The sequence below is a fragment of the Brassica rapa genome, chromosome A05 (assembly GCF_000309985.2).
Source record: "Brassica rapa cultivar Chiifu-401-42 chromosome A05, CAAS_Brap_v3.01, whole genome shotgun sequence".
In the NCBI taxonomy this organism is placed as follows: Eukaryota; Viridiplantae; Streptophyta; class Magnoliopsida; order Brassicales; family Brassicaceae; genus Brassica; species Brassica rapa.
The window spans coordinates 1983807-2009428 of NC_024799.2; the positions used below are offsets into that span (position 1 = coordinate 1983807).

The window sequence follows — 25622 nt, forward strand, 5'->3', positions numbered from 1 at the left end:
TTTCGGTATAGAGGTGTAGAACCCGTTCGGGTATTTCTGTACTTCGGGTCGGGTTCGGGTATTTTTAGTTCGAGTTCGGTTATTTCAGATCGGGTTCGGATATTTAGATTTTGAAAAAAAAAATTAAAATTTTCATTTCTCAAGTTTCTTGTATTTAAAAATATAACTTTCAGTTAACTAATTTTTTTTATTTTTAATAGATTGAATGGTTAATAGATTTGGACATAACATTTTAAAACTAAAAAAGCATTAATTTAGTTTTTTTTTTAATTTTAGATGTAACTTTTTGTTAATTTTTGAAATAAAAAACTTGACATGCATTTTAAGTGAGTAGCAAAACATATTTTCCGTAATTGTATATATATATCATATGAACTTAAAGTATGTGTAGTATCAATATAAATATTTTCTATAAAATGAGAGATGTAAAATAGAAATATAAGGTTAATTATATATATGTTCGGTTATCTTCGGATATCCATTCGGGTTCGGGTATTATCCGTTCGGGTTCGGATATCCAATCTCTTCTTATTCAATACCCATTCGGGTATTTTGCTACTTCGGTTCGGATTTCGGTTCGGGTTTTTCGGATCGGGTTCGGATGCCACTTCGGATATCGGGTAAAGTGCCCACCCCTATCTCTTATCATCTTTTTAGTTAACTAAGAGGGGACTCACAAGTCAATTCACCTAATCAAAACTAAAATATAGTAATTATAGCTTTACCGACATGTGATACTGCCAAAAATAATAAATAATTATATAGACACAACAAGGATGTGATAGTGAGGAATCTGGAGGGCATTTTAGAACTGATGTTCGATTAAAATAGAAAATAATCTACAAAATTTAATTTTTTAACCTTGTTTTCACACCATAGATGACGTCATTTTTCCTTTTTTTTGCTAATAATTATTTATTTCCTTCTCTCTCTTTCCTCCGAGTGTAGACTCTTCCCTCACACCGCTGTTTCTCATACCCATATTCTCTTTCTGTGGACGAAACTCAAACTTAAAGACCAGAGATAGCCAGAGAGAGAGACAGGATTAGCCTTAGAGAGAACTCGCTCATCAAACCTCGTATCAAAAAAGAAAATGGCATTGAAGCTTAACCCTTTGGCATCTCAGCCTTACAAACTCCATACCTCGGCTCGTCCGCCAATCTCTACTTTCAGATCTCCCAAGTTCCTCTGCCTCGCTTCCTCTTCTTCCCCTGCTCTCAGCTCCAGCACCAAGTCCGTCTCTTTCTCTCTCTCTCCATCCTCTTGTTTCATTTGCTAATATTACCGATTGTCTTTAAGAGATTTGGCTCCTTGTTTCACTGTGTTTCTGGGTTTAGCTTGTTTGTTCGGTTATGGATCTATGTTCTGTCGATGTTAGCTCAATCAAAGGATTTGCCTTTTAATCTGGGTCTAGTGATTACTGATGGGGCCATCCTCTGTTATTCTCTGTCTCATGCCAATGCTTCTTTCTTGAATCTGATTCGTTACACGATTCAGATGACAACATCATAACATTCGCTAGCATCTTTAGATTGCTTAAGAGACATTGAAGAAAGTGACTTCAACATCCTTCTTAGCCAAATCCTGATTTCTCTCTTATTACTATATTACTTCCTATTGCATAAAAAATCCAATCTTTTGATGTTTGTTTGATAGTTTTTTTGTTTATATAAAATTCAATCTGTTGATGTTTATTTTAAAGTTTTTTTCTGGTTTATATTTCACGATGAAGTGTGCATGTTCACTTGTTGCTTATTCATTTGATGAGTTTTTTTTTTCTTTTTCTTTTGAGCATTGAGAGGAGATTCTTGAACATATCAGTTTTATGTTTGTATTCTTTCTTGAAAGACATTACTTTGGATGTTATAGGGGTTCCTTGAGAAGACATGCATGCATTCTTCGTGGCCTCTCTCCATAGTTTCCGTCCAAAAGTTTCACACTTTTCTTATAATATGTTCACTCTCTTCTGAAAAAAGACATTTGGCCTTTTATCTTGTCTCTATCAGATTTTGTCTCTCCACCTTTCAGTCCCTTGTTTGTTTGCGTCACATTGCCAAGTGAACATTGAACTCTTAACATTTTTACCCCACAAAAAAAAAAAAGTGAACATTGAACTGCAACATAGATTCATAGATGCATATATAACATCTTCAGTGTGTGGATTAATCTGTTTATTGATGTAGACATGAATGCTTATCCAAATGCAATCAAAAGAGTTCTTGTTTTAATTGCTGATGATACATTTCTTTGGTTTGATGCAGGGAGGTCGAGAGCTTGAAGAAGCCATTCACTCCCCCTAAGGAAGTCCACGTTCAAGTCCTGCACTCAATGCCACCCCAAAAGATCGAAATCTTCAAATCCATGGAAGACTGGGCCGAGCACAACCTCCTACCTCACCTCAAAGACGTGGAGAAGTCATGGCAGCCCCAGGACTTCTTACCGGACCCTGCTTCCGACGGGTTCGAAGACCAGGTAAAAGAGTTAAGAGAAAGAGCAAGAGAGCTCCCAGATGATTACTTCGTTGTCTTGGTGGGTGACATGATCACAGAAGAAGCGCTTCCCACCTATCAAACAATGCTGAACACTTTGGATGGTGTAAGGGATGAGACTGGTGCTAGCCCCACTTCATGGGCCGTTTGGACTAGAGCTTGGACCGCTGAAGAGAATCGCCACGGTGATCTTTTGAATAAGTATCTTTACTTGTCTGGTCGTGTTGACATGAGGCAGATTGAGAAGACTATTCAGTACCTGATTGGTTCCGGAATGGTGAGAGATTAGTTTCAGACAATTATCTTTACTTCTCAGTTACTAATTCGCTTTGTTGACTTTCACAGGATCCACGCACAGAGAACAACCCTTACCTTGGCTTCATCTACACCTCATTCCAAGAAAGAGCCACCTTCGTCTCTCACGGCAACACAGCTCGCCAAGCCAAAGAGCACGGAGACCTCAAGCTAGCCCAAATCTGCGGCACAATAGCTGCAGACGAGAAGCGTCACGAGACAGCTTACACCAAGATAGTTGAGAAGCTTCTTGAGATTGATCCTGACGGCACTGTGGTGGCCTTTGCGGATATGATGAGGAAGAAAATCTCGATGCCTGCTCACTTGATGTACGATGGGCGTGACGACAAGCTCTTTGACAACTTCTCCTCCGTGGCTCAGAGGCTTGGTGTCTACACTGCTAAAGATTATGCGGACATTCTTGAGTTCTTGGTCGGGAGGTGGAAGATTGAGAGCTTGAGTGGGCTTTCGGGTGAAGGAAACAAAGCGCAGGAGTATCTATGTGGGTTGACTCCGAGAATCAGGAGGTTGGATGAGAGAGCTCAAGCAAGAGCCAAGAAAGGACCTAAGATTCCTTTCAGCTGGATACATGACAGAGAAGTGCAGCTCTGAAGAAAGGACAAAAGACATAATAAAACCATTTTCTCTCTCTCTCTCCGTTCGTTATTTGATATGTCTGCTCTTGAAGTTGGTGTAGATTACTATGGTTTCTGATAATGTTCGTTGGTCTAGTTACAAAGTTGAGAAGCAGTGTCTTAGTAACTTTGTTTGTTTCTTTCAGTGACTTATGTTTGGTCTTTTAGTAAACTTCTGGTAGTTAAAAACAGTTGAGCGTTTTGAGTCTGTACTCAGTTTTCACTGTGGAGTTTTGTTCTAGTTGAAGTTAGTTTTTGTGTCTTCTCTCTGCTTTCCCTCTGTTTCTATATGAATCATATACCAAATGTACTCAAAAGGCAGTGTGTGAATCTGTGGAACAACAATATATTTGCTGTTTTGGCAATGTGTGATTTTTAGCTACTAGTGTAGTGTTCACACAGCTACTTCATTTTGTTGAACATTAGTAAAATCTTTTCATATTCTAAACCCAAAAAGAAAAGAGACTTTAGGCAAATAGGCTCTTTATTACTTGAGATAGAAAGATGACACAAGGACATTGCATGCTCCATTGAAGCTACATTATTTTAGACAAAACCAAAATACTATTGAAAGGGTGCTACAAGACGTTGACTTAGTCCGACGTTTTCACTTTCAACCACCTTCTCGGAACTTGCAGTGGGACTCACATAGATACCAATAGATGACAGACCATTTGAGTTGTAAGACCCAAAGAAACCCCCAAACCCACGTCGATCACGTATCTCTGAATCAAAAACTTTGGAACCACTTGGATAGTTATCCTTGAACTTTCCAATGGGTCCGTGCTTCCCAAGGTTAGTGTGAAACGTCAAATTACAGATTCCTCCTAACAAGTCTTCATTTCCACTCAATCCAGTCACATACTCATCTTGAACCAGTTTCACCTGCGGTTAACTTCATCAGACAAGTAACATGACTACATAAGATTACCGAAAGAGTCAAAAAAAGAAACTTACCGTCACAAACTCCGTTGAGAAGTTACCAGGGTTGTCAGGGGGACCGTGCCTTTCAGACAGGACTAGAGCTTCATTTTCATAGTAGCCAAACTGAATAGATGTTATGGTTGCATCATAAGAAACGTAGATGTGAGAGATCATGGTCCGTCCTTTCTCGTCCCATTCAGTGTCTTCTGGCACGTACCATTCAACACCCAGCTCAGCAAAATCATCACGGTTCCACGTCACTATTCCCCCTACATGTCCTGCTCGTATCATCTCTATATAATATACAGATAAAGTAGTGTTAGGAGGATAGAGAGAAAGAGAGACTAAGGACGATTATATAAGATACTGTGTTAGGTAGAACTGTGGAGAGTCGTCATGCATTTAAATTTATGTTCATTGGGAGCAAGCTAGACAAGTTTCCAAGTATAGGACATTGAAGTGAACCCTTGAAAATTGTGCTTAAGAAGACCTCTTCGTTTGACCAAAACCTGGTTTACAATAGACACCATGAAACATATACAAAAGGTTTCTATTGAACGGTGCAGTTGAGAGGATCAGGCCTTAGATGTAATTATTAGCTTTCAATATTTCAACTATATTAACCACAAGGTGGTGGTCTAGTGGTAGGCGGGCTGGAAGGCACCCCACTGGCCACACGGATGTGGGCCTATCTTACGGCCCATTTGAATATCCGGAGCAAGAGGTCATCCGAGATTTTCAACTATATTAATATTGCTCTTTTGGCATTAAGTTTAATGGAGACCCTAATATTTCATGTTTCATATCCACAGAGTTACACTCAATTTAGGTAACCTTTGCGTTTCCATAGAATGTTAGGCGCAGATCAGATGATTAGGAAGCCAAACAGGAAAATGAACAAAGCAACTGTTGTAAAGCTCTGTTAAGAGTGGTTGCTTGGGTAAAACGTTTTCACGTTAAACAGCTTTATCAGGAACTGTGATGGGCAGACATATATTAGCAGTTGGATGTTACTAGATCCATAATAGAATATTCTTTATTAAAGACAAAAAGATGACACTGATACAACACTTTATTTCAGGGAAAACTCAACAACAAACTGAACAAGACCACTGTTGAAGGCTGCTAAGAGGAGTTGGAGGGTCCAATGTTTTCACGTTTAACAACCATATCGTACCTAGCAATGGGGCTGACATAGATACCAATCGATGAGAGATTAACCTTACTGTAAGAACCGAAGAAACCACCAAACTCGCGTCTATCACGTATTCCTGGATCGATATCTATCTTGAAACCAATCTCAGAGTTATCATTCACACTTCCAATCGGTCCATGCTCCCCACAGTTGGTGTGGAATGTCAAACTTTTTATTCCATCATGCACTCCAAATCGATGTACTCCACTCAATCCAGTCACATATTCATCTTCCTTCAGTATGACCTGCATCAGAGACTTAACTTCACATGAGCTTAATACAAGAAAAAAAAAAAAAAAACAGTTTTTTTAACTGATACAAAACTTACAGCTCGAAAGCTGTGTCCCTCAGAGTGACCAAACTTCGCAGAGAGGGTCAGAGCTTCATCATCTTCGCAGTTCAAGTAACCAAACTGAATAGATGTTATGAAGTGTTTGTAAGAAACGTATATGTGAGAGATGAAGTTGCGTCCCTTCTCGTCCCATTCAGTGTCAGCTGTCTCCTCACCATCAGAGTCGTATGGCTCGTCATATGTCGCTCTTGTTCCCACTGATCCTGCTCTTATCATTTCTCTAGAAGAAGCAGATACCATAGTTTCGAAGGAATAGAAAATGGCATAACAAGAAAGGTCATATTTATAAGATACTCAAAAGACTCGTCATGCATTTGAAGTTATGGGGTTCAATGGGAGCAAGCTACACAAGTTTCAAGATACATTAACTATACAGTACAACGAATACGAACAGTTTCAGATTTTTAAAAATTCATAATTATATCAAGGGACAGTTATGGCTTTTGCATTTATTAATAAAACACCAACTGCGTTGCACATTTCACATTGCAAAATGCAAATATACAGTAGACGAAGAGATTTTGTTTGCAGAGACGTCTTTAATGAGAAACTAGAAAGAAACGAAAGAAGAGGTTCCTTGTTGGTCAAGAAATTACAGAGGAGAGATTCAAAGCTCAGGCTGCATATTCTCGCACTCATCTCGGATAGACTGAAAGAGCAGGGTCGAGAGGTAACGTTCCCCAAAGCTCGGGAACACAACCTGGAAACAAACATTCATCAACACACAGATCATACTTCTGCCAAACACGTGAATCTATTACTCACTATTTTAATCAAGCCTAGCTAAAAAGATTAAGTAAATAACTCCTAGAACTAATTTAATTATCCTGTGGATTGTCACAGATGCAGGACAAGGGAATCGTTCTGACTAAAAGCTAATAAATCAATTCCAATCACCAAGAGACGATGAAGAAGAACATAGATGAGAGTTTTAGGACTTACAGCTATGAGTTTTCCGGCATTTTCAGGTCTCTTTGCCACCTGGATTGCAGCAGCAGCAGCAGCTCCAGAAGATATACCAACCTGAACAAAGTCATAATAGTTCAATAATCATCACACATTTCTCATACCATTCAATTCATTTCTCCTTTAAAGACTGTTCCCACTCATAAATAAAGACTAACCAACAAGCCTTCTTGGAGAGCTAGTTGCTTTGCAAATTCAATAGCTTCCTCACTCGAAATCTGATAACAAGCAAGGCAGCAGGTTAAGTTTGAATCTCAAGACCCTAAAAACATTCTATATCCTATTCTTTCACAGGTCTTGCCCAAATTGGAACCATAAGACAGTATGTTCTTGAGAGAACCAAACAAACAGATCATTACCGCTATGTATTCATCTACAACAGTCTGATCCAAATTCTTAGGAATAAATCCAGCTCCAATCCCTTGAATCTTGTGAGGTCCTGCATTTCAAAACACAAGACAAATCATTTTCAGCTTCAGAGAATAAAGTGGTAGAGATCCAAGGAAACAATTATCAATGCCTTACCTGGTTTTCCTCCAGAAAGTATGGCACTTTCCGTGGGTTCAACACCAATGACCTGGTAGACATAAACATCAACTAGATTAAACAAGCCTATCTCTAACTATAAGATTCAGTAAGCCCCTTGGCTATCTATATACCTTCAGTTCAGGTTTCCTTTCTTTAATGTATCGACCAACACCAGTGATGGTTCCACCAGTTCCAATTCCCGCAACCAATATATCCACCTTGCCTCTTGTATCTTCCCAAATCTCAGGACCAGTAGTCTCGTAATGAATCTGCATATTCTTTAATATTAAAAACACTAAAAGATACCTTGCAGCTTAAACAATGCAGAAGAGCTTCTATAGTTTCTCTAACTAGAGATAAGACTAGCTCATGATTCATGTCACAGTAAGAGAGAGTAAAATAATGGGAAAGGAAGTAACCCACAGACCTTGGGATTGGCTGGGTTGTCAAACTGCTGGAGCATGTATGAGTCAGGAGTGTTCTTCAAGATTTCCTCAGCCTTCTGAATAGCTCCAGTCATACCCTTTGCAGGTTCAGTCAACACAAGCTCAGCTCCAAACGCCCTCAGAAGAACCCGTCTTTCCAAACTCATGGACGCTGGCATAGTCAAGATAAGCTTATACCCTTTTGAAGCAGCAATAAACGCAAGTCCAATCCCTGTGTTTCCACTTGTAGATTCCACAAGAACACTCTAGAAAAATTTGCAGCAAACAAAAATAAATAAATAAATCAGAGAACTTATAACACCAACAATAATGAGCTTACCTTTCCAGGTGTGATAAGTCCTTTTTCCTCAGCATCTGTAATCATACTATACCCAATCCTGAAACCACCATAGCAACAGAAGCTCAGATACTACCACCATCCAATAAATCAAAATTGGTTACACAACAAACCTATCTTTGACACTGCAACAAGGCTCCATGATCTCAAGCTTAGCAGCAACACTTGCAACACAACCTTTGACTATATTGTTCAAGTACACCATTGGAGTTTTCCCAATAAGCTGAAATCAATTCATAGGGCATTGAGAGTGCAAAACAAAGATTAGACAAAGAAGTCAAAGTCACACACTTTATGCTCAAAGTAAGAAACTTTATCACCAATCTATAACCTGAGCGGCATTCTCGGCGATATTGAGACCTTCAACCCCAGCTTCGGGCTTGACGGACACAGCCTTGCACACAACACCGCTACTACATCTCTGGCTCTGTCTCTTGAGGGAGAGAGGAGTCGGGAGAACATCGAAAGTAGCCGCCTTTCTGGAGGATAAGGTGAGAGAAGAGAGCTCAGGGGAGTATTTGAAAGGACGGTGGCGAGAAGTCAACGGATTAAGGAGGAAAGCAGAGGAAGATGTCGCAGCAGCCATGATCGATACACAGAGAGAGAGAGAGATGCTTCTTGCTTCCTCCTTTGGGGTTGGTTACAAGAGACACTGATTATTAGCTCCTAAACGACGTCGCTTACAAGAAGTTTTACTGATTCTCTCCCTTTCCTTGAAATGGTTAAAAACGTAAATAAAAAAAAACAGAGTATTTGGAGAAAAGAACAAACTTTGAGGAAAAAAAAAACATTTCTGATTTGTCTTTGTCTGATTCGTTCTCACCAACTTACTAGTGCCGATGTGGAGGTGAATATGGAGCGCACATGTTATTATTCTTCATCATCTATCCTTACCTAACCCCCCAAAGGTCAGATTTAATCTCTCCCGATTTTTTCATTTGGTTCTCTGTTTTGTTCTGTTTCTGTGTAGCTGTTAAAGTTATCCAAGAACAACAAGAATAAGCCTTTTAACTAGTTTCGTGTGTAAGTTGTTTTCTCTGATTCGATAAAACTTGGCCAGTTTGGCGATTCTTTGATATGTGTTCATAGGTCTAGAGTTAAAGCTGTGATCTTGCTATAAGGCTGAGGCAAAGAAGATCTCTCATTTGCTCTATGTTGCCTTGCCTCTTACGAAGCCACTTGTCTGTTTGATTAGTAGTGTTTTCTAATGATAAGTAATCGTGTTGTTGATAGGTTGGATCATCTGTTTAACCTCGGTTTAATCTTACCTTTAACACTTTTCACAAGGCTGCTCTTGCGTTAGACTGTGTTTTGAGAAGAAACCAAAGATGTCTTCGGAGGAGAAGAATCTTATAGAGATCTTGGAGGAAGGTCACAAAGTCGATATAGTCAAGTACATCAACTACGTCAGTGCTCCTCAAGCCGGCGCCATAGCGACATTCTCTGGCACTACGAGAGACATGTTCGAGGGCAAAGCAGTTTTGGAGCTAAGGTACGAAGCGTATGTCCCCATGGCCACAAGAACCCTCACCTCCATCTGCACAGCCGCTAGATCAAACTGGGACATCCACAAGATTGCTATCGCGCACCGTCTAGGACCAGTTCCCGTTGGAGAAACCAGCGTGTTCATCGCGGTTTCATCCGTTCACCGTGGGGATGGTTTAGACGCTTGCAAGTTCTTGATTGACGAGCTCAAAGCAACGGTGCCGATTTGGAAGAAGGAGGTGTACACTAATGGAGAGGTTTGGAAGGAGAATAGTGAGTTTCTGGAGAAGAGAGACGGTTTGGTGAAGAGAGAACATAAAAGAAGTTGCTGTGGAAGTAAAGTTAGAGTACAAGAAGATGAAAACAGTTCTTGATTACTTATAGCAAAGAGCAATGTTTTAGTTTTTTTTCTACTCTCAATAAGCAAAAATGTCTTAAACACACACATTGTTGAATCTAAAGACTTCAAACTCCAATTTAGATCTCTCCCAGGTAGATATCTTTGTCGCTACTGCAAGAACCAATGATAGGCTCAGATGGGTGAAACACACACTCATTAACTGAACCTTTATGCCCCGGGAGCTTGTAGAGAATCCTCCGAGTGGTTGTGTCCCAAATATGAACCATACGGTCCGCGCTACCAGCAGTGACCTTAGTACCATCAGGCGACCACGAACACTTCAGCAAGTTCTTCTCAAAGTTGTGCTGATGCCCTTCAAAGACCTTCACACACCGATTCTGCGGAGCGTAAGGACGCATGTCCCACACGCAGAGCTTGTTATCCATCCCATTGGTGAGAAGGTAGGAACCGTCAGGACTCAAACTCATCCCCGTGATGGTATCTTGATGTCCCTCGAGCGTCATGGTGGCTTCCCCTTTCCGCAAGTCCCAGACTTTAACATCATTGTCAACACCTCCAGTGAAGATCTTATCAGCTGCATCAGAGAAGCTCACCGCTGTGATTTGGTACTTATCCGGAAACGTTTGAATAGCTCCTCTCTGACGCAAATCCCAAAGCTTTGCAGTTCCATCATCAGACCCGCTGATGATCAAAGGCAGTCCTCTGCGCGTAGGGCAGCAGGAGTTCACAAAGGACGAATGCTCAGCCATCTTCTTGACTTGTTTCCCAGTTTCAACGTCCCACGCCCTCACGGTTTTGTCCGGACTCGCTGATACGATCATGGAGCCGTCGCTTGTCCAGTGAAGGTCAAGGATAGCGTTCTTGTGGCCTTTCAGAACCATAAAGTTTTTGCAGTCCCCGTGGACTCTCCAGAGGAAAATCTCCCTGTCGTGTGATCCAGACGCGATTAGAGTTCCGGATGGGTTGAACTTCATGGTGTAGACAGCGCTCGGGTGACCAGTTAGCAGCATGATTGGCGCTTCAAGGCTTGATGTCCGCTGCTTCCCATAGGGACCAGGTCCCAACTCCATGGGAGTAGGAGCTGACAAAGCGTTCTCATTCTCTCTTGGCATGATCTCCATCTCTGTGCCACAAGGAAAGGAGTCAGCACAATGTTCGAACTATATAAACACAAAAGCAAAAGGTTGAAACTTTAGCTTGTTGATGTTAGAGTACTAATCTAGGGAGATAAGATCCAGATCTCTCTATAAAGGTCGTAGCTTTGGACTAGTTACAGCAAATCTAGAAGCTAAGCGTACTTAGGGGTAAAAACCCAGAACACACATTACTAATAAAGCTCCGATTACACAGAAAAGATTGAAGATTTGAAGAAAAAAAAAGAGCTAAAGTAGAGATCTTGATCTCTCGCAGAAAGAGTTCATAAGAGCAAACCTACGACGAGTTACGGAGAAAGATGATAACGTACCTAAGTCAGATGAGGGCGAGAAAGGTAGAAAGCGCTCAACGTCGTTACCGGAACCCTAAACCCAGAGGAGAGAAGAAGCTCGTGAGAAAGAAGGAGAGAGAGAGACTCAGAAAATAAACAGTCTGTTTTTATTCTCCGTCGGTTTATTTATTTTATTGATAAGACCCTTATATTTTAAAGGAATTATAGAATTGAGCCCATAATAATTATTTCTATCAAAATAACCCACCACTTTCATCTTTTTAGCCAGACAAAGAGGGGTGTGTATGTGCACTTTTCTAACTCTTTTTATTGATGTTTGAAGGAGTAATAGACCTTTATGGATAACCAAACCTTATAACAAAGCATTTAGGTACAAGATTATTGTAAATTTGAAAAGTTAACACAATATCAAGAACATCAAAACAAAGTCCTAATCAGACATTCTCTTCTTTAACCATTGTATTTAAGGATTGGACTTTAAATATAGATGCTCCAGAAACGAGCCAGTCTCGTGAAGTAATAACTTTAGAACACAAAGATAAAACATATCATCAAGCTAAGTGAAGATAATCAGGCCTTTGATGGAACCTTGGGGTCGGTCTCAACCTGTTTCTGGTCTTCAAACTTGTCTATAGCCATCTGAAGCTCGTCCGTGCCACCAACGGCCTTCATTGTGTAGAAATATACCCCAAATACAAAAGCAGTCAAGCCTCCCGCTACAACCGCGTTCTTGCTTTTTGGGCCTAGAAAACTCAAACCTGGAAAGCCTGACATTGTTTTCAAAGTCTTTCTAACCTGCGAGGTTCAAGAAAGTGTGTTAAAAATGTCACATGTTATAGAAGACACCCTAAGTATCTCAGAAATATTAGCTTATTGATTTATCAACACAACCACAGTACTCTGATCAAGGATGAGTAACAAAAAGAGCTATAAATGTATGTAGTTCATATATAGTTTATACAGTAAATTTTACATTTGCTATTCCTCGCCTTAGGAACTACTTTGCAAGTTAAAATGAAAGGCAAAGAGCAAGCAAGATCATGAGTAACATAATGATGATGTGACCAACTGAATATATTGCAAAAACATTCCAGCAAAAAACAGAAACTGGTCTTTTGCTTTATATGATGAGACAGCAAATCTTAATGAGAGACAATCATTTGCTCAGCTTCATGCGCATCAGCTTAACATAATTATTCAAAAGTTTAGATAACAATCAGCAGCGCAAATCACATACTTTTTAGCTTCCTTTTAACGAGTCAATCAACAATCAATAACCAACCATTAACAAAAGTCAGATTTAAATGCAATTAGTAACCTTAATTTAACATCCAAAGCTAACATTTTTAACCACAAAAAGCTCTTAAAACAGATCAAAATGACAAAATGAAATCATATAATCCCTCGGTATATAAACACTCTGAGGATCACATGATTGAAATCGAATGGAAGGGAACCTGGTGATAGTTTAAGGATCACTCGGAAGCTCGAAGGATACACAAAGCTTATATCTTCTGTTCTGTTCGCTCTTTGGGACTTTCTTTTGTTAAATATGGATAAACTCCCTATATTCTAGAACAATATCAAATTGAATCCGGTACTTCATTTTGTAACAAATGATCGTGTTTTCGATGTGAACATGTTACAGATTGTGCGATTGATCGCACGACTAATCGTAAGTCGTGATTTTTAGAATCGTTGAAATTTTAATATTTTAAAACTATTTTTGGTTGATTGATTACAGTGACTAGTCATTGTGACATGTAACTCAACTTTGTCGTAAGCAGCCGTCCATTACATGCCTTTACATTTGGTTTACACACGTAAGATGTTTCATGTTATGAAGATGATGATTGATTGCAAAAAAAAAAAAGAAGTAAAACCAAACCGAAAATAGCAAATACCATTTACTATTTATAGTTAACTTTGTGATTTGTTTTCACCCAAACAAGGTTACATTCAAAGTATTACCGTTAATGACAAGATTATCACAAATCTAAATCAAGAAACTCTACAAACTAAAAAAAAAAAAACATTATTATCTTCTTAGTTTGAAAAAAAAAAATGTTAACATCAAAAGGGAAGAACTTTAACCATTAAAATAAACAAATGATTCAACAGTGTTGGGTCAAGTAGAAGAAGACCCATAAAAAGATCCGCACCCACGCACATGACTTTCTCTTCTTCCTCAGATCTGCATTGACCACCCAAAAAAAAAAAAACCAAAAGCATATCAGTTTCCGACAATCATTTGATCCACACAAACCCGAAAGTCTCTTCCTTTCTTCTTCATATGGACGGTAACGCGGGTCAACCGGCTGCTGATACAGAGATGTCGGAAGCTCCGTCTAACCCTTCTCCTCAGGTGCCGGGGATAGAGAATATTCCGGCGACTCTTAGCCACGGAGGGAAGTTTATTCAGTATAACATATTCGGGAACATCTTTGAGGTCACCGTTAAGTATAAGCCTCCCATCATGCCTATTGGCAAGGGTGCTTATGGCATCGTCTGGTAACAAGAAAATAAAATTAATATTCTTAATTTCGATATTAAAATGAATTTCTTTGATTTGGGTTTTGGTAAAGTTTTCAGCTTTGATCAGAAATATTTATAAAAACTTTTTTTTGGTTATTACAATCATTTCGAGCTCAAGCTTCATTGCTTATGTTTGGTTTTTGTGATATAAAGCTCTTTGTTTTATTTGATTTTTTGTAGTTCGGCTATGAACTCTGAAACGAATGAGAGCGTTGCGATTAAGAAAATCGCAAACGCTTTTGATAATAAGATTGATGCAAAGAGGACTCTCCGTGAGATCAAGCTGCTTCGTCACATGGATCATGAGAATGTCAGTTTTCTCTTTTAAAAAAAAATAAATAAATTGTTCATAATAGGCTCATAGATTTTAGTTACTGCCAATTTGGTGCTGGATTTTGCACAAAATCTACTTTGATTCCTATGTGAATGAATGTGTTACATTACCTGTTGACAGTATTGTGCATATGGTTTAGTGCTTAGTTTATAGTGTATGGTATGGTATCTTCCATTTACGTTAATAGATCTTTACTTTTATAGAAATCGAACTTTTAAAAAACAGTGTGTAGATCATTTCCAAACTATGGTAGTTTCCATTTACGGGAAGAGATTTTTTTTTATAGAAAGAAAATCTACAGAACATTGTGTAAATCATTTCCAACTAATAAAACTATAACCATCTGTTTTTTTTTTTTTGTAATCAGATTGTTGCAATTAGAGACATAATACCACCACCACTAAGAAACGCATTCAACGATGTCTACATAGCTTACGAGCTAATGGACACTGATCTCCACCAGATCATACGGTCTAATCAAGGTTTATCCGAAGAGCATTGTCAGGTTTGAGAATAGTTTTTTCATCTATAAGCCAGACTTGAAAACTAGAATAGCTTATTAACCTTTATTTCTTTTTATGTGCAGTATTTTCTTTACCAGATCCTCCGTGGATTGAAGTACATTCACTCCGCAAACGTGCTTCACCGCGACTTGAAACCGAGCAACCTCCTCCTCAACGCCAACTGCGACTTGAAGATCTGCGACTTTGGTCTAGCTAGAGTCACCTCCGAGAGTGACTTTATGACTGAGTACGTTGTCACGAGATGGTACCGTGCGCCAGAGCTGCTTCTAAACTCTTCTGACTACACTGCAGCGATCGATGTTTGGTCTGTTGGTTGCATTTTCATGGAGTTAATGGACCGTAAACCGCTCTTTCCTGGACGTGATCATGTTCATCAGCTGCGCTTGCTCATGGAGGTAACTAACTAGTAACCTTTCTTTGTTAAGCTGACAACAAAGACCTGATAATATAGACTTTTTGTTTTGTTGCAGCTCATAGGAACTCCATCAGAAGAAGAGCTTGAGTTCTTGAACGAAAACGCAAAGCGATACATTAAACAACTCCCACCGTATCCTCGCCAGTCCCTCACTGATAAGTTCCCAAATGTTCATCCTCTAGCGATTGATCTTATCGAGAAGATGCTGACTTTTGATCCTAGACGGAGAATCACAGGTAAGTTCTGAAAATCATCTTTATTATTGATTCTTGAATAAGTAAGTTCCTCACATCTTCTTGAATTCTTGATTTTAGTTTTAGACGCTCTGGCGCATCCATACTTGAATTCACTACATGACATCAGCGACGAGCCTGAGTGCACCATACCTTTCAACTTCGACTTTGAGCAGCACGCGCTCTCAGAGGAGCAGATGAAGGAGCTTATCTACCGCGAGGCGCTTGCTTTCAATCCAGAGTATCAGCAAATAGTTTGAAGTAACAGCATTTGGGAGAATGAGGTTTGGTTTGATTTGGACAAGATTCTTGAAAAGACAAAAGCTCACCATTGTTTGTCTTTTGTGCATACACCTGTGAGAGAGATGCTTCTGATCAATGGGGCTCAAACTTTTAGTTTCTTTTGGTGTTTTTCTTTCTCTCTACGTATTTGTAAGTTGCCTTCCTTCATTTTCTTGTTGCAATTATAAAAGACTTTATCAAAGTTTAAATCATCTCAAGAAATAGTATTTCATTGTGTCAAGATTGCTGAAATACAAATTGAGTATTTGATGAAAACAACACAAGTCTCTCAAGTCTTCAAGTGTGGTCAACTCTTCTTAAGATTGCCAAAGAATTTCGATAAAGGCACTGGACCATCATCCTCATCTTTACTACTTTTGCTTGAGTGTCTGCTTTTAGATTTGTGTTTCTTCTCCCTTTTGGATCTTTTGGAACTCGACCTTGATCTTCTAGATTCCTCTTCGTCGCTGCTTGATGACTCGGAGGATGAGCTTGAAGAGGAGCTCGAGTCAGATGAATGCCTTCTCGAACGCTGCAAATATAATGTGTCTGTTAGTAGAAGCTACAAGCCTACAACACAACAGTAGAAGCTGTAATAAGCAAAAGCACCTTTCTCTTTTTGCTTTTCTTTCTCCTCGAGTCTCTGTCCTTTCTATCAGTGACATCTCTCTCCTTCTTATCTGTAAGATCACAGGGCACATTAGAGAAGCAAGACGCAAATCACACAGATTGTACCACATTCCATCAATATACCTTTTCTGGATTTGTCGCTGGAAATATAGTTCCTTCCCTTGGAGAGCTTCATTGCCCTTTCAGCATCCAGCTGAGCTCTATACTCACGCATCAGTTTATCAGTATCTGCTTCAAGCTCCCCCTTCTTCAACTCTTCGTCCTAAGAGTGTCACATGTAAGTATACAAAGTGAGAAACAATTCTTATTCTACTCATAAACACAATGAAAAGCACCTGTTAAAGAGTAAACTCTCAACAATACATTAATGTTTGAGGGTGAGAGCTTTGCAATGAAGACATTATTAATGTTGCTAACCATTGCTTAATCTTTACAATGAAGAGAAGATAGCTTAATAATACCTTTTGCTTCTTCTTATATTCTTCCCAAGTAATGGTGTGAGTGGTCTGGAGACCAGCCAAACGAGCAGCATGCCACTCTGGTGTATGATATGAACCATCCACCTGCCACTCGCCTCATCAGAAATGTTTTTGTAACCAATAATAATATCCATAAAACAAAAACCATCTAAGCCATATGAATACTAACTTCACATAGAGAACCAGATCAGCACCCAAATTAAATTGCTCATCCAAATAAGTTAGAGCATGTTTAATGGGGGTCTTAGGGAGGAGTTCTTAGCGGAATATAAGAACCTGTCTCTTAACTTTTAACTAAAAAAGCTAAGAACCCCATTAAACATGCTCTAAGAATCTTGTTATGTTTTGAACTTAAACAAAACAGAAACTCTTTATCTGAAGGGCTACAAGATCTGATTCTACACTAACACTTACATATCTAACAACTAAAGATCTCAGACATTAACTAAACTAACAAGTAAGATCTCAGACAGCTACAGGTTTCAAATCTAGGTCACAATGTAATGCTTCAAAGAGGGGGAAAGTACAAAGCTTTAATAACATATCAACACGAAACTCATCAAATTCAACAAATCAATTGAATTTGTTTCAAAGGTAATCATTGTGGTAGTAGTAGTATGAAAGGGTACAAACCATGCCGTCTTCGATCTCATCGGGCGCGGCGGAGCCGGAGCTAGAGCCGACTCTGGCTCTCTGCATAGCCTTGTAGCCTTGGTTCTTCCCCATCGCCGAGAGAAAGTTGGAGACTTTCCAATCGAAAAGGGGCAGAAACTGGAGATTGAGGAGAAGCTCTGTTTAATCGTAAGGTTTTGACGTTTAACGGTTTCAAGAAAGAGAACTTAAGGGATCGATTTAAGAGAGCGAGAGAAATAGAGGGACCTGTGATTAAAAATTCCAATTTAGACCCAAAAACAAAACCGGTTTCATTAGAAACGGCCCATGTATGTTATTAATGGGCCCTAAAGCCTCTGTAATCCATTGATACTCTTCTTTCGTATCTGCATGAGCTTATACAATATGCCAAATATACACAGGCTTCTTCCATTTATCTCACTTTTTCACTTTGATACTTTTCAGATAAAAAATAAAGTAATTATTTTTCTTGAATTATTGGAATGAATCTAGAGAAAAATCTAGCTGACGCAGTATTGGAGCACTAGACTTTGTCTTTTTGATATATTTTTTGCTACTTTTTCTCCTTTTAAAATGTAATTTTGCTTTTTAAATTTTATTTTCCATAACAATCTAATCCTAAGCAAAAGACTTTGCCCTTCCCGTCTTTGTAGCAGGATTCACTCTAAAAGGTGCACCTTCTCAGAAATACCCTCAAAAAGTTGCTTATACACACTTGTAAATTTTGAAATATCTAGCTTTCAAATCACTGACAAGTGACTATAATAATAGCTTCCTTTTACTTTCTCCTGTAGTTTTAATAGATTAGAAAACTTTATAGTATTATTTGTTTGTCAACCTGCTTTATTTTTATTTTCAATTCATAAATCTTAGCTTTTCTCTCCAAAGTTCTCTTTAGAATATTGAAAACTCATGTTTGAAATGATGCCCAAACATTTGAAATCAATAATAAATAGTGATAGAATGATTCATATTCTATTTATACAGTTTGGTTTTATGATTTTGATGGTAATGGTGTAATCTTAGCAGAGAGAGTAGCATTGTAATAAAACAGCTTTGTGGAGTGTGGGGTTGTGTCCTTGAGAAACCGGAATGGGCGATAGCCGGTGAAGAATAAAGGTAACACAGAGTGAAGAAGACTGACACGTGTCAATAGAGAACAAAAGTGAATGACAGCTGAACATCCTGGATTTGCGTGTATCACGGGTTTACAGTAAAATGCCTTCGTCGTCTTGCTCTGTACGCTCTTTATGCACTCAGTTTTTGTTGGTCGGACTATTTCTCACCGACGATTCTGTTCTACGTTGTCGTTTTGACGCTCTTGTATATTTAATCTTACCCTGAGGATTGTTTAGTAGCAGTGAACCTTTCTCTCAAACAGGCGGAATGTTTGCTTCCCCTACTAGTGGCTTATTAATTAATCAATCAAAAGTATGCATAGAATATTAAAGAATGATGATTTATAAGGTTTCATACTTTGTTGACCTGACTAGAACGGACCAACCTCGGATAAACACAGCCATGTCACACGAAATAATTGTAGTTGATTATAGTAGATTGCAGAAGTCGGAAGTGAAATTTCAAAAACAAACGAAAATAAAACGGTAGTAGTAAAACTTAACTTAAGATTAAGAAGAAGAAAGAAGAGAATCTTTGGAGAAGTGGAAAATGATGCAACTCCCAACACTTCTTGTTTTGTTTAATTGTGATAATATAATGCAAAAAATCTCTGTGCTAAACTTGTCTTTTGTTGTTGTATACAGTATATTGGATATTTACCCATCATAATTTTTTTTCAATCTCCTCATCATTTCTCTCAGTTTAGGTTTTCCTATTTTTGTTTTTATAAACATAACTTGAATTCTCATTGATAATTTATGAAATAATATGATAGAAAATTAGTTCCTCAAGCTTTATTTTGTATTTGATCTAAACAAAATATGTCATAGTGTGGTCTACATTGATAACATTTTCTTAATAAAATAAAATTTGAGGAACTAATTAATTTGATAGCAGTGGTTTAATTACATGCAAAAAATAATTTATTCACGAAAACAAAGAGAATATTATCATCAAAATATAATCATTAGTTTACTATCATTTTGGTTGCATTCATTAATCATGTCAAAAAGGAAAAATCTAAGTAATTTTTCTCCGTTCATTCTTTTACTGTCATATTTTACTTCATGGTATCTGTCTTATACTTCACGAGTTTGTTCTTCTGCTATGTCAAAAGTGCATCAATTTCCATATACGTGTAAAAATAATTCGTGTACTGTGCTTATTCTATAAGTTATGGTCCTCATGAAAAACAATAAATGAAGAGTAGCGGCCGACCAAAAAAATCTATAGGCCATTCTGCATTATATCATCGTACATGTAACGCCTCTGTGACATTGAATCGTACCGAATACGGACTGGAGCCATACTCTCGCTTAAGTGAAATGCAATGTAGTGCAAAGTGCTGTTAATTACAAGCTCGTTGCATAAGTTCTTAGCATAAAAAGTTTGTTGAATAAGGAGGCTCCAATGAATACTTTATATGTCAAACGCTCTAAAGACCTCTTTATGCATAATAGTAGAACATATGACATTACATCCACATAAAAAATATTTCTATATGTCCCTTTAAGATTTGAAATGCTACGATACTTAATAGATTCATGCAAATGATAAAACGAATTAAGATTTATGTTATGTGTTTAGGCATATATTTTGTAAAATGCATTGTAAGAAAAGAGTGAATGCTATAAATATAAATATTTACCGTGAAATATTTTTTGTTATTATTATTGAAACTAACAAAATTAAGATGATAACAAAAATTATTGTTTTTTGTTTGTTTTCAATAAATTCGGTTTATTTATTACAGATTCAGTGTAGTTATGTTGGGAGAAAATGCTGACTTTGCTATTTAGCACCGTCCCGAAGATTTTCATGAGCCATCACTATTATTTTCACTACTTGTACTCCAGTCTCCAGCAAGTTAAAATAGTCTTTTCTTTGCATTCACTATATTTTTCAAGGAACATAACAACAGGAACTAGAAGAAAACCATAATGTTCAACTAATTTTGGTAGTGAACAAGTCACAATCAAGGTACCACTAACGTGTGGTAATTAACAGAAAAAGGGTCCTAATTAACCGTCTTAATCGTTAAAAAAATCCGATGAAAATTAATTGCTTTCAACTGAAGAAAACATGTTGGGAAAGATGTCCATTATTAGAGCAATCATTATTATCGAAAATTGATCTATCTGCTAACAAATGGTCCAACCCAACATCTCATTTAAGTTTTGTTCTGAACCAAAATTATTAATTCGATTTACAGAAACTCTTTTAAAGCTTTTTGATAGAATTAAGGAACATGGAAATAAATAAAGAAAAATAAAAAGATGAACTACCATTTTCGGCATTTCGCAATCAGATCAAATACGAAGAAGAGTTAAACGAATTTAAACAATTGTGACACATATACTTACTGTTCCCTCGTAAAGACCAAACCTTCTCTCGTAAAGACCAAACCTCTCTCTCTCTCTCTCTCTCTTCATTGACCAAACCAAAGGCTTCTTCACTCTCTCTCTTTTCTCCCCACTGTCAGATTTTGAATACAGCAACAACAACAACAAGCCCTAGGAAAAAAAAACCAGAGAGCTTGACGAAATGTCTAGAATACCCTCCCTCCTCCGTTTTGCTACCATCTTGTTCCTCTTCTCTTCCTCCTCCTCTTCCGCCGATCAACGTCTCCACTCTCGCCACTTACTCCACCAACCCTTCTTCCCAATCCCCACCGCCGCTCCACCGCCGTATCAACCACCACCACCCTCCTCCGAACCCCCCTCGCCTTCCCCACGCTCCCACCACCACCACAAGAACCATCCAGAGACGCCTCCACCTCACGAGAAACACCCTTTCTCCTCAGCCTCAAACCCTCCACCTCCACCTCCTCCTCCGCCATCTCCGCCCCATCCAAACACATTCTTCCCATCTTCCGACCCATCCTCACCCACCTCTCACCCCCCACCATCCCCATCTCCTCCACACCGAGCTCCAGTCCCCACTTTCCCCGCCAACATCTCCTCCCTCGTCTTCCCAACCCACAACAAACCTCACAACAGCAACCCCCACGTAGCCAAACTCCTCGCCATAACCATCGCCGTCGTCTCCGCCGCCATCCTCCTCTCTCTCCTCGCCGTCGCCACCATCTTCCTCCGCCGCCGCCGCCGTCGCGCCTCCCCCGCCAAATCCACAAAAACAGACGCTCGCCACCTCTTCAACGCCGCTCCCTCCGACGTCCCTTTGAAACACAAACAGCCGCCGAAGTACACTTCCTCCAACACCTCCTCCGAGTTTCTCTACTTGGGCACTCTGGTTAACTCCGGTTTAGTAGACCAGCAGAAGTCTCCCGGAAGCGTCGCCGGCGTCTTGGAGTTACCACCAGCTCAGGGCTCTTCCTCCTCTACTCCCTCTTACTCGCAGTACCAGAAGCTAGGCTCCCCGGAGCTCCGTCCTCTCCCTCCTCTACCGAAGCTTCCGGTTTACACTCCTAACTACAGAAGCACCGAGCTGTTGAATCCTAAAGGACAAGACTTTGACGGAGACGACAACGAAAACGACGAGTTTTACTCTCCGAGAGGTTCTCCGGTTCGTAAGCAGAGCCCGCCACGTGTCAAGAACTCGGGCTCTCCGGGAACAAGTTTGAAACCTCCCAAGTCTTCTCTTAGTCCTCGTCTCTCGCTGAACAGCTCAAACGGCAGCGTTTCGAAGAAACCCGTTCCGACAAGACCGCCACCTCCCCCTCCGCCGCAGATTCATGTGCTTCCGGTTACCAACTCTGTTTCGGAGGAGAAAGATGAGACCTTTAAACCAAAGTTGAAGCCTTTACACTGGGACAAAGTTAGAGCAAGCTCGAGCCGTGTTACTGTGTGGGACCAAATCAAGTCAAACTCTTTCCAGTAAGATCACATAAACAAGTTGAAATCTTTAATCTTTACTTCTCTTGCTTACGTGGCTAAGATGATTCTTTGGTATTTTTGTAGAGTGAATGAAGAAATGATAGAGACATTGTTCAGAGCTAATGATCCAACTTCAAGAACAAAAGAGTCTGTTACTACAGATGTTGTTCAATCTACAAGTCATCAGTTTCTTGATCCAAGAAAGTCACACAACATTGCTATTTTGCTTAGAGCTCTTAATGTAACTGCTGATGAAGTGTGTGAAGCTCTTGTAGAAGGTGATAATCATACCCCCACTCTCTTGTTACTAATGCACAAGTTACCATGACATTTGTGTTGTTGATGAATCAGGTAACTCGGATGCGCTTGGATCAGAGCTACTCCAATGCCTGCTTAAGATGGCACCTACCAAAGAAGAGGAAGACAAGCTTAAGGAGCTTAAAGAGGATGATGATGATGAGTCATCTCCTTCCAAAACTGGACCTGCAGAGAGATTCCTCAGAGCATTGCTCAACATTCCTTTGGCGTTCAAGAGGATCAACGCAATGCTTTACATTGTCAACTTCGAATCAGAAACCGAGTACCTTAAAAGATCCTTCCACACCCTCGAGGTAACACCTCTACTTGCCCTCTCATTAGTCTTATGCTAAAGAAACTGAACATTTAAAACTTTTCAGGCTGCTTGTGGTGAGTTGAGGAACACTAGGATGTTCTTGAAGCTTCTAGAAGCGGTTCTCAAGACGGGGAACCGGATGAATATAGGGACTAACAGAGGAGACGCGCACGCTTTCAAGCTTGACACACTCTTGAAGCTGGTGGATATCAAAGGAGCAGATGGGAAGACAACCTTGCTGCACTTTGTGGTTCAAGAGATCATAAAATCAGAAGGAGCTCGCGTCTCCACTACTCCAACTCAAAGCCCTGTAGGCGTCAACATGGCCGAGCAATCAGCGTTCCAAGACGACCTAGAGCTGAAGAAACTTGGGTTGCAAGTTGTTTCAACTCTCAGCTCTCAGTTAACAAACGTCAAGAAAGCAGCTGCGATGGACTCAACTTCCCTCAGCGACGAAGCAGCTGAACTCTCCAAGGGGATAACGAAAGTTAAGGAAGTAATCATGGAGCTGAAGCAAGAGACAGGTGTAGAGAGGTTCTTGGACTCGATGAACTCGTTCTTGAACAAAGCTGAGAAGGAGATCACAGAGGTACAGTCACATGGAGATAGTGTCATGAAGATGGTTAAAGAAGTGACAGAGTACTTCCACGGGAACTCGGAGTCTCATCCTTCTCGTATATTCACCGTGGTCAGAGACTTTCTGACGGTTCTTGATCAAGTGTGTAAAGAAGTCGGTCGTGTAAACGAGAGAACAGTGTATGGTTCCGTGCCACGAGCTTCAGTGTCTAATCAGGTCGTCACGCCGCTTTTCCCCGTGGCTAACAATGACAACAACTCAGAGAAGAGTCACTCGGGTTCTTTAGGCAACCAAGAAGATGAAGACTTGTTCTAAGTGAAAACGATTGGTTCGGTTGCATTCTAGTGTGTGTTTTGGTTTCATGTGATCCGTACGTGCTGAAGAAACATGTTATGTGTATTTATTTAAATATTGATAGGTGAGAATTTTGTAACGAAAGTTATTAGAATTTGAAAAGTGTTTCTGTCGGATTGTGCAAGTTGCTATCGAGTTCTGTATGTTAGATATTGACGTGTTTATGTCACGTGCAGATGTATTTATTGACGAAATATAAAGATGGCGGGAAAATGATTTTATGAGTGGGCCCTCGATATTGGGCCTTTATAATTGATACCATTCATTAAAAATCGTTGGGCTTGGTCATTGTTAGTCCATCCGTGGTAGACAGACCAGTTGTTGTCAACCTCGGCAGATGGAGCCTAGCTCTCTCTCATTCATTAATCATCATCATGAATGGTCATCATCTTCTTCTACCTCGTGCATTTGGGATGTAGGTTTTCTAGGGATTTACCATCTCTGTTTCATTTGAACATGTTTTTTTTTCTTAACAACTCTGCCACACAATTTGTGTTTAATCATATCCACAAGGAGTCAAAATTTTATTTAAGTAAGGTTGTTTCCTTTGTCTTGATAACCTTCTTTTTTTTGTTGCTAAATTGTAAACATCATTCATAGAACGAAGGTTTAGTTACAACAAAGTTGAACCAGAATCGCTAGAAAGCTGGTTTGTTCTTATAAGCCGCACATTTTTTTTAAAAAAAAAACTCCTAAGAAACTGAAGAATTAAGACCAAGATAGACCTTATACGGTTATCATAGTGTTAATTAAATTCAGAACAAAAGACAACAGAGCACCCTAATCACATCGCTTCAGGATATACCGAAGTGAGCAAGACTGATAGTCTTGAGAAGCTATTTTACAATGGAACAACTCAAATCATTCAGATATATGTTTCTTTGACGCCATCAATTGCGTCACAATCTGATGTCACCTTAACAACATTACTAACGGAAAGAAAACGGGAATTCGGCCAAAAAAAACCTCAACTTTACACGAATTGCCAAAACAAACATAAACTTTAGGGCTGGCCAAAAAAACACCAAACTTTCATTGACTTTAGAATTAATTAACAATGTTTTCGCTGACTTACCAATTTAGCACGCCGTCAACAAATTTAACAGAAATATTTGACGTCGTTTATTGTTGACGTTAAGTGAAACGACGTCGTTTTCAAATGAGATGAAACGACGTCGTTTTACACGATTCGAAATTAAAAATATGTAAACCCCTGGATTCGAACCCAGGTTGGTTGGTTAAATGGGAAGGTATTTTACCACTGGGCTACTGGCACTTTCAATGTACTTACTAACATGTTTATTTTTATTTGGTACATATTAAATATAAAAAATTCTCTAAAAACTTAATAAGATCTTTAAAATTCCAAAAAATTAAAAAATAAAGAAGATTTTTATAAAATTAATTTAGAAATTAAAATTAAAAATAAGATTTTATTTTTCTTTTTAAAAAATAAAAACTCTTCCAAAATTTTCTAAAAACTTAAAAAGATCTTTAAAATTCCAAAAAATTGAAAAAATAAAGAAATTTTTTATAAAATTAATTTTGAAATTAAAATAGAAAATAAAATTTTATTTTTTCTTTTCAAAAAAATAAAAA

General features: G+C 39.0%; 10 protein-coding genes and 1 long non-coding RNA gene across 14 annotated transcripts; 4 read left to right on the top strand and 7 right to left on the bottom strand.

Annotated features, from left to right (window-relative positions):
* Nucleotides 1-980: 980 nt before the first annotated feature.
* LOC103866745 (stearoyl-[acyl-carrier-protein] 9-desaturase, seed specific, chloroplastic) lies at nt 981-3683 on the top strand. Its single transcript, XM_009144722.3, has 3 exons — nt 981-1233; nt 2262-2766; nt 2835-3683. Exons 1-3 carry the CDS (start codon nt 1094-1096, stop codon nt 3393-3395), a joined length of 1206 nt encoding a protein of 401 aa, XP_009142970.1. The 5' UTR covers nt 981-1093; the 3' UTR covers nt 3396-3683.
* LOC117134276 lies at nt 3173-21263 on the bottom strand. The gene is made up of 2 exons (XR_004458513.1): nt 21050-21263; nt 3173-3437 (listed from the first exon to the last, which is right to left on the bottom strand). It is a non-coding gene; the product is annotated as an uncharacterized LOC117134276 (long non-coding RNA).
* On the bottom strand, nt 3543-4876 carry LOC103867743 (jacalin-related lectin 24). Its single transcript, XM_009145837.2, has 2 exons — nt 4376-4876; nt 3543-4303 (listed from the first exon to the last, which is right to left on the bottom strand). The coding sequence occupies exons 1-2, from the start codon at nt 4631-4633 to the stop codon at nt 3983-3985; spliced, it is 579 nt and encodes a 192-aa protein (XP_009144085.1). The 5' UTR covers nt 4634-4876; the 3' UTR covers nt 3543-3982.
* LOC103866744 (jacalin-related lectin 24) lies at nt 5114-6181 on the bottom strand. Its single transcript, XM_009144721.2, has 2 exons — nt 5866-6181; nt 5114-5782 (listed from the first exon to the last, which is right to left on the bottom strand). Exons 1-2 carry the CDS (start codon nt 6127-6129, stop codon nt 5468-5470), a joined length of 579 nt encoding a protein of 192 aa, XP_009142969.1. The 5' UTR covers nt 6130-6181; the 3' UTR covers nt 5114-5467.
* Nucleotides 6275-9027, bottom strand: LOC103866743 (cysteine synthase, chloroplastic/chromoplastic). The gene is made up of 10 exons (XM_009144720.2): nt 8498-9027; nt 8280-8389; nt 8149-8206; nt 7811-8074; nt 7515-7652; nt 7381-7432; nt 7215-7294; nt 7014-7073; nt 6832-6912; nt 6275-6589 (listed from the first exon to the last, which is right to left on the bottom strand). Exons 1-10 carry the CDS (start codon nt 8750-8752, stop codon nt 6497-6499), a joined length of 1191 nt encoding a protein of 396 aa, XP_009142968.1. The 5' UTR covers nt 8753-9027; the 3' UTR covers nt 6275-6496.
* LOC103866742 (molybdopterin synthase catalytic subunit) lies at nt 8958-10127 on the top strand. Of its 2 annotated transcripts, none has more exons than XM_009144719.3 (2): nt 8958-9074; nt 9400-10127. In XM_009144719.3, the coding sequence occupies exon 2, from the start codon at nt 9495-9497 to the stop codon at nt 10023-10025; it is 531 nt and encodes a 176-aa protein (XP_009142967.1). In that variant the 5' UTR covers nt 8958-9074; nt 9400-9494; the 3' UTR covers nt 10026-10127. The 2 variants fall into 2 exon arrangements, with proteins under 2 accessions (XP_009142967.1, XP_009142965.1); XM_009144717.3 differs by having other exon boundaries at nt 8982-9189.
* LOC103866741 (U5 small nuclear ribonucleoprotein 40 kDa protein) lies at nt 10007-11617 on the bottom strand. Of its 2 annotated transcripts, XM_009144716.3 has the most exons (3): nt 11478-11617; nt 11205-11211; nt 10007-11134 (listed from the first exon to the last, which is right to left on the bottom strand). In XM_009144716.3, exon 3 carries the CDS (start codon nt 11131-11133, stop codon nt 10129-10131), a length of 1005 nt encoding a protein of 334 aa, XP_009142964.1. In that variant the 5' UTR covers nt 11134; nt 11205-11211; nt 11478-11617; the 3' UTR covers nt 10007-10128. The 2 variants fall into 2 exon arrangements, with proteins under 2 accessions (XP_009142964.1, XP_009142963.1); XM_009144715.3 differs by lacking the exon at nt 11205-11211 and having other exon boundaries at nt 10007-11135; nt 11478-11610.
* On the bottom strand, nt 11798-13011 carry LOC103866740. 2 transcript variants are annotated; one of them, XM_033292495.1, is made up of 2 exons: nt 12914-12971; nt 11798-12253 (listed from the first exon to the last, which is right to left on the bottom strand). In XM_033292495.1, exon 2 carries the CDS (start codon nt 12231-12233, stop codon nt 12030-12032), a length of 204 nt encoding a protein of 67 aa, XP_033148386.1. In that variant the 5' UTR covers nt 12234-12253; nt 12914-12971; the 3' UTR covers nt 11798-12029. The 2 variants fall into 2 exon arrangements, with proteins under 2 accessions (XP_033148386.1, XP_009142962.1); XM_009144714.3 differs by having other exon boundaries at nt 11812-12254; nt 12917-13011.
* LOC103866738 (mitogen-activated protein kinase 6) lies at nt 13628-16014 on the top strand. The gene is made up of 6 exons (XM_009144713.3): nt 13628-13970; nt 14175-14304; nt 14696-14833; nt 14915-15247; nt 15323-15503; nt 15582-16014. The coding sequence occupies exons 1-6, from the start codon at nt 13753-13755 to the stop codon at nt 15758-15760; spliced, it is 1179 nt and encodes a 392-aa protein (XP_009142961.1). The 5' UTR covers nt 13628-13752; the 3' UTR covers nt 15761-16014.
* LOC103866737 (protein FAM133) lies at nt 15992-17731 on the bottom strand. Its single transcript, XM_009144712.3, has 5 exons — nt 17525-17731; nt 16874-16975; nt 16536-16674; nt 16392-16462; nt 15992-16314 (listed from the first exon to the last, which is right to left on the bottom strand). The coding sequence occupies exons 1-5, from the start codon at nt 17615-17617 to the stop codon at nt 16090-16092; spliced, it is 630 nt and encodes a 209-aa protein (XP_009142960.1). The 5' UTR covers nt 17618-17731; the 3' UTR covers nt 15992-16089.
* LOC103866746 (formin-like protein 2) lies at nt 21131-24154 on the top strand. Its single transcript, XM_009144723.3, has 4 exons — nt 21131-22479; nt 22564-22757; nt 22831-23090; nt 23157-24154. Exons 1-4 carry the CDS (start codon nt 21188-21190, stop codon nt 23982-23984), a joined length of 2574 nt encoding a protein of 857 aa, XP_009142971.1. The 5' UTR covers nt 21131-21187; the 3' UTR covers nt 23985-24154.
* The last annotated feature ends 1468 nt before the right edge of the window (nt 24155-25622 follow it).